At 55.6% G+C, this 7,317-nt stretch overlaps 1 protein-coding gene across 1 annotated transcript; it reads left to right on the forward strand.

Annotated features, from left to right (window-relative positions):
* The first annotated feature begins 849 nt into the window (after window positions 1–849).
* LOC138364438 (mucin-22-like) lies at window positions 850–4,533 on the forward strand. The gene has a single exon (XM_069324073.1). It carries the CDS (start codon window positions 850–852, stop codon window positions 4,531–4,533), a length of 3,684 nt encoding a protein of 1,227 aa, XP_069180174.1.
* Window positions 4,534–7,317: the final 2,784 nt, after the last annotated feature.

The following is a 7,317-nucleotide window of genomic DNA, read 5'->3' on the forward strand; positions in this document are numbered from 1 at the left end:
GGGTCGGGCCACACGTGCACAAACACTTAAAAATATTTCAATTAAGCTTGTTTGACATTCACCATACACTCTTCAAGAGAGGAGTTATTAATTACGTGTGTGACTGACCTCTGACCTGGCCAAAAGGGGGAGATCCATGGATGTTTACACATAAGAATCTGGAGTCTAATTCCATTACAATGTTCGACAAGAATATCATGAAATATTACATACTTGTAACTAGCTGACTAAGACTAATCCAGGAATTTTAAATCAACATACAAGATAATCCAGAGGTCATCTGGGCTGACCTCTTGGAGAAGGCTTCCCTGGGTGTGAACTCTAGGGGGGGGGGGGAGGTGATGGGTGTTACAGTGGGAGAACAACTCTGGCTCTCACCTTAACACAGCTTCCCAGCTGACGTCACAGCATCTGTTGGAATGAACAAAATGAATTAATAAACAAGAAAATTAACCAACAAAACCATTTAATTCTCATACATGTGTGCCAGCACATGCGCGCGCTGACACACACATGCACGCTGACACACACACACACACACACATGCACGCTGACACACATGCACGCTGACACACATGCACGCTGACACACATGCACACACACACATACACACACACACACACACACACACACACACACACACACGTACACTACCGCCTGTTGAGTCACCTTTGTGTATAGGAAGGTAGGCAGGTGTGTGGTGTGTGGCCGGCACAGTTGGAGACAATAACCAGGGTGACAGAGACGGCGTGACTGAGGCCCCGGACAAGGAGGCTGGTCAACACTTTACATAAATAATGAAGGACAAATAATCAGACCACCTCCTGCAGCAACACGATAACGGACACTATGGGCCTGGACCAGGAAGATCAGACCACCTCGTGCAGCACCACGATAACGGACACTATGGGCCTGGACCAGGAAGATCAGACCACCTCGTGCAGCAACACGATAACGGACACTATGGGCCTGGACCAGGAAGATCAGACCACCTCGTGCAGCAACACGATAACGGACACTATGGGCCTGGACCAGGAAGATCAGACCACCTCCTGCAGCAACATGATAACGGACACTATGGGCCTGGACCAGGAAGATCAGACCACCTCCTGCAGCAACACGATAACGGACACTATGGGCCTGGACCAGGGAGATCAGACCACCTCCTGCAGCAACACGATAACGGACACTATGGGCCTGGACCAGGGAGATCAGACCACCTCCTGCAGCAACACGATAACGGACACTATGGGCCTGGACCAGGAAGATCAGACCACCTCGTGCAGCACCACGATAACGGACACTATGGGCCTGGACCAGGAAGATCAGACCACCTCGTGCAGCAACAACACGATAACGGACACTATGGGCCTGGACCAGGAAGATCAGACCACCTCCTGCAGCAGCAACACGATAACGGACACTATGGGCCTGGACCAGGAAGATCAGACCACCTCGTGCAGCACCACGATAACGGACACTATGGGCCTGGACCAGGAAGATCAGACCACCTCGTGCAGCACCACGATAACGGACACTATGGGCCTGGACCAGGAAGATCAGACCACCTCGTGCAGCAGCAACACGATAACGGACACTATGGGCCTGGACCAGGGAGATCAGACCACCTCCTGCAGCAACACGATAACGGACACTATGGGCCTGGACCAGGAAGATCAGACCACCTCGTGCAGCACCACGATAACGGACACTATGGGCCTGGACCAGGAAGATCAGACCACCTCGTGCAGCAACAACACGATAACGGACACTATGGGCCTGGACCAGGAAGATCAGACCACCACCTGCAGCAGCAACACGATAACGGACACTATGGGCCTGGACCAGGAAGATCAGACCACCTCGTGCAGCACCACGATAACGGACACTATGGGCCTGGACCAGGAAGATCAGACCACCTCGTGCAGCACCACGATAACGGACACTATAGGCCTGGACCAGGAAGATCAGACCACCTCGTGCAGCAGCAACACGATAACGGACACTATGGGCCTGGACCAGGAAGATCAGACCACCTCGTGCAGCAACAACACGATAACGGACACTATGGGCCTGGACCAGGAAGATCAGACCACCTCGTGCAGCAGCAACTCGATAACGGACACTATGGGCCTGGACCAGGAAGATCAGACCACCTCGTGCAGCACCACGATAACGGACACTATGGGCCTGGACCAGGAAGATCAGACCACCTCGTGCAGCAGCAACACGATAACGGACACTATGGGCCTGGACCAGGGAGATCAGACCACCTCCTGCAGCAACACGATAACGGACACTATGGGCCTGGACCAGGAAGATCAGACCACCTCGTGCAGCACCACGATAACGGACACTATGGGCCTGGACCAGGAAGATCAGACCACCTCGTGCAGCAACAACACGATAACGGACACTATGGGCCTGGACCAGGAAGATCAGACCACCACCTGCAGCAGCAACACGATAACGGACACTATGGGCCTGGACCAGGAAGATCAGACCACCTCGTGCAGCACCACGATAACGGACACTATGGGCCTGGACCAGGAAGATCAGACCACCTCGTGCAGCACCACGATAACGGACACTATAGGCCTGGACCAGGAAGATCAGACCACCTCGTGCAGCAGCAACACGATAACGGACACTATGGGCCTGGACCAGGAAGATCAGACCACCTCGTGCAGCAACAACACGATAACGGACACTATGGGCCTGGACCAGGAAGATCAGACCACCTCGTGCAGCAGCAACTCGATAACGGACACTATGGGCCTGGACCAGGAAGATCAGACCACCTCCTGCAGCAGCAACACGATAACGGACACTATGGGCCTGGACCAGGAAGATCAGACCACCTCGTGCAGCAACAACACGATAACGGACACTATGGGCCTGGACCAGGAAGATCAGACCACCTCGTGCAGCAGCAACTCGATAACGGACACTATGGGCCTGGACCAGGAAGATCAGACCACCTCCTGCAGCAGCAACACGATAACGGACACTATGGGCCTGGACCAGGAAGATCAGACCACCTCCTGCAGCAGCACCACGATAACGGACACTATGGGCCTGGACCAGGAAGATCAGACCACCTCCTGCAGCACCACGATAACGGACACTATGGGCCTGGACCAGGAAGGTCAGACCACCTCGTGCAGCACCACGATAACGGACACTATGGGCCGGGACCAGGAAGATCAGACCACCTCCTGCAGCACCACGATAACGGACACTATGGGCCTGGACCAGGAAGATCAGACCACCTCGTGCAGCAACATGATAACGGACACTGTGGGCCTGGACCAGGAAGATCAGACCACCTCCTGCAGCAACAACACGATAACGGACACGATGGGCCTGGACCAGGAAGATCAGACCACCTCCTGCAGCAACATGATAACGGACACTACGGGCCTGGACCAGGAAGATCAGACCACCTCGTGCAGCAACATGATAACGGACACTGTGGGCCTGGACCAGGAAGATCAGACCACCTCCTGCAGCAACATGATAACGGACACTACGGGCCTGGACCAGGAAGATCAGACCACCTCGTGCAGCACCACGATAACGGACACTGTGGGCCTGGACCAGGAAGATCAGACCACCTCCTGCAGCAACATGATAACGGACACTATGGGCCTGGACCAGGAAGATCAGACCACCTCGTGCAGCACCACGATAACGGACACTGTGGGCCTGGACCAGGAAGATCAGACCACCTCCTGCAGCAACACGATAACGAACACTATGGGCCTGGACCAGGAAGATCAGACCACCTCGTGCAGCACCACGATAACGAACACTATGGGCCTGGACCAGGAAGATCAGACCACCTCGTGCAGCACCACGATAACGGACACTATGGGCCTGGACCAGGAAGATCAGACCACCTCGTGCAGCAACACGATAACGGACACTATGGGCCTGGACCAGGAAGATCAGACCACCTCCTGCAGCAACATGATAACGGACACTATGGGCCTGGACCAGGAAGATCAGACCACCTCCTGCAGCAACATGATAACGGACACTATGGGCCTGGACCAGGAAGGTCAGACCACCTCGTGCAGCACCACGATAACGGACACTGTGGGCCTGGACCAGGAAGGTCAGACCACCTCCTGCAGCAACACGATAACGGACACTATGGGCCTGGACCAGGAAGATCAGACCACCTCGTGCAGCAACACGATAACGGACACTATGGGCCGGGACCAGGAAGATCAGACCACCTCCTGCAGCAACATGATAACGGACACTATGGGCCTGGACCAGGAAGATCAGACCACCTCCTGCAGCAACATGATAACGGACACTATGGGCCTGGACCAGGAAGATCAGACCACCACCTGCAACAACACGATAACGGACACTATGGGCCTGGACCAGGAAGATCAGACCACCTCCTGCAGCAGCAACACGATAACGGACACTATGGGCCTGGACCAGGAAGATCAGACCACCTCGTGCAGCAACATGATAACGGACACTATGGGCCTGGACCAGGAAGGTCCTGTGTAACACAGCCATTGACTTACTGTGGCAGAGTCTCACACATTCCCAGCACGGTGACGGCGCTCTTCACTCTTTATCTCCACCAAAAAAAGAAAGACTGGCGACAGTCCCACAAAAGAGGATGTTTTGGAAGCACCAACACACGGGAGGAGTGTGTTGGTGCTTAACACCGTGGTGCCTAACACCGTGGTGTCAACAGCCTGGTGTCAACAGCCTGGTGTCAACACCGTGGTGTCAACAGCCTGGTGTCAACAGCCTGGTGTCAACACCGTGGTGTCAACAGCCTGGTGTCAACAGCCTGGTGTCAACACCGTGGTGTCAACAGCCTGGTGTCAACACCGTGGTGTCAACAGCCTGGTGTCAACACCGTGGTGTGTCAACACCGTGGTGTGTCAACACCGTGGTGTGTCAACACCGTGGTGTGTCAACACCGTGGTGTGTCAACACCGTGGTGCCAACACCGTGGTGCCAACACCGTGGTGTCAACACCGTGGTGCCAACACCGTGGTGTCGACACCGTGGTGTCGACACCGTGGTGTCGACACCGTGGTGTCGACACCGTGGTGTCAACACCGTGGTGTCAACACCGTGGTGTCAACACCGGGGTGTCAACACCGTGGTGTCAACACCGTAGTGTCAACACCGTGGTGTCAACACCGTGGTGTCAACACCGTGGTGTGTCAACACCGTGGTGTGTCAACACCGTGGTGTCAACACCGTGGTGTCAACACCGTGGTGTCAACACCGTGGTGTGTCAACACCGTGGTGTCAACACCGTGGTGTGTCAACACCACGGTGTGTCAACACCACGGTGTGTCAACACCACGGTGTGTCAACACCACGGTGTGTCAACACCACGGTGTGTCAACACCACGGTGTGTCAACACCACGGTGTGTCAACACCGTAGTGTGTCAACACCGTGGTGTGTCAACACCGTGGTGTGTCAACACCGTGGTGTGTCAACACCGTGGTGTGTCAACACCGTGGTGTGTCAACACCGTGGTGTGTCAACACCGTGGTGTGTCAACACCGTGGTGTGTCAACACCGTGGTGTGTCAACACCGTGGTGTGTCAACACCGTGGTGTGTCAACACCGTGGTGTGTCAACACCGTGGTGTGTCAACACCGTGGTGTGTCAACACCGTGGTGTGTCAACACCGTGGTGTGTCAACACCGTGGTGTGTCAACACCGTGGTGTGTCAACACCGTGGTGTGTCAACACCGTGGTGTGTCAACACCGTGGTGTGTCAACACCGTGGTGTGTCAACACCGTGGTGTGTCAACACCGTGGTGTGTCAACACCGTGGTGTGTCAACACCGTGGTGTGTCAACACCGTGGTGTGTCAACACCGTGGTGTGTCAACACCGTGGTGTGTCAACACCGTGGTGTGTCAACACCGTGGTGTGTCAACACCGTGGTGTCAACACCGTGGTGTCAACACCGTAGTGTCAACACCGTGGTGTCAACACCGTGGTGTCAACACCGTGGTGTCAACACCGTGGTGTGTCAACACCGTGGTGTCAACACCGTGGTGTCAACACCGTGGTGTCAACACCGTGGTGTGTCAACACCGTGGTGTGTCAACACCGTGGTGTCAACACCGTGGTGTCAACACCGTGGTGTCAACACCGTAGTGTCAACACCGGGGTGTGTCAACACCGGGGTGTGTCAACACCGGGGTGTGTCAACACCGTAGTGTCAACACCGGGGTGTGTCAACACCGGGGTGTGTCAACACCGGGGTGTGTCAACACCGGGGTGTGTCAACACCGGGGTGTGTCAACACCGTGGTGTGTCAACACCGTGGTGTCAACACCGTGGTGTCAACACCGTAGTGTCAACACCGTGGTGTGTCAACACCGGGGTGTGTCAACACCGTGGTGTCAACACCGTGGTGTCAACACCGTAGTGTCAACACCGGGGTGTGTCAACACCGTGGTGTGTCAACACCGGGGTGTGTCAACACCGTGGTGTGTCAACACCGGGGTGTGTCAACACCGTGGTGTCAACACCGTGGTGTCAACACCGTAGTGTCAACACCGGGGTGTGTCAACACCGTGGTGTGTCAACACCGGGGTGTGTCAACACCGGGGTGTGTCAACACCGGGGTGTGTCAACACCGGGGTGTGTCAACACCGTGGTGTGTCAACACCGGGGTGTGTCAACACCGTGGTGTGTCAACACCGTGGTGTCAACACCGTAGTGTCAACACCGTGGTGTGTCAACACCGGGGTGTGTCAACACCGTGGTGTCAACACCGGGGTGTGTCAACACCGTGGTGTGTCAACACCGTGGTGTGTCAACACCGGGGTGTGTCAACACCGTGGTGTGTCAACACCGGGGTGTGTCAACACCGGGGTGTGTCAACACCGTGGTGTGTCAACACCGTGGTGTGTCAACACCGTGGTGTGTCAACACCGTGGTGTCAACACCGTGGTGTGTCAACACCGTGGTGTGTCAACACCGTGGTGTGTCAACACCGGGGTGTGTCAACACCGTGGTGTGTCAACACCGTGGTGTGTCAACACCGTGGTGTCAACACCGTGGTGTCAACACCGTGGTGTGTCAACACCGTGGTGTCAACACCGTGGTGTCAACACCGTGGTGTGTCAACACCGTGGTGTGTCAACACCGTGGTGTGTCAACACCGTGGTGTGTCAACACCGTGGTGTGTCAACACCGTGGTGTGTCAACACCGTGGTGTCAACACCGTGGTGTCAACACCGTGGTGTGTCAACACCGTGGTGTGTCAACACCGTGGTGTCAACACCGTGGTGTCAACACCGTGG

The sequence above is a fragment of the Procambarus clarkii genome, chromosome 13, assembly GCF_040958095.1.
Source record: "Procambarus clarkii isolate CNS0578487 chromosome 13, FALCON_Pclarkii_2.0, whole genome shotgun sequence".
NCBI lineage: Eukaryota > Metazoa > Arthropoda > Malacostraca > Decapoda > Cambaridae > Procambarus > Procambarus clarkii.

What these genes read in the sequence shown, in the direction of transcription:
- LOC138364438 (XM_069324073.1), top strand. Translation starts at nt 850, where the DNA reads ATGGGCCTGGACCAGGAAGATCAGACCACCTCGTGCAGCACCACGATA.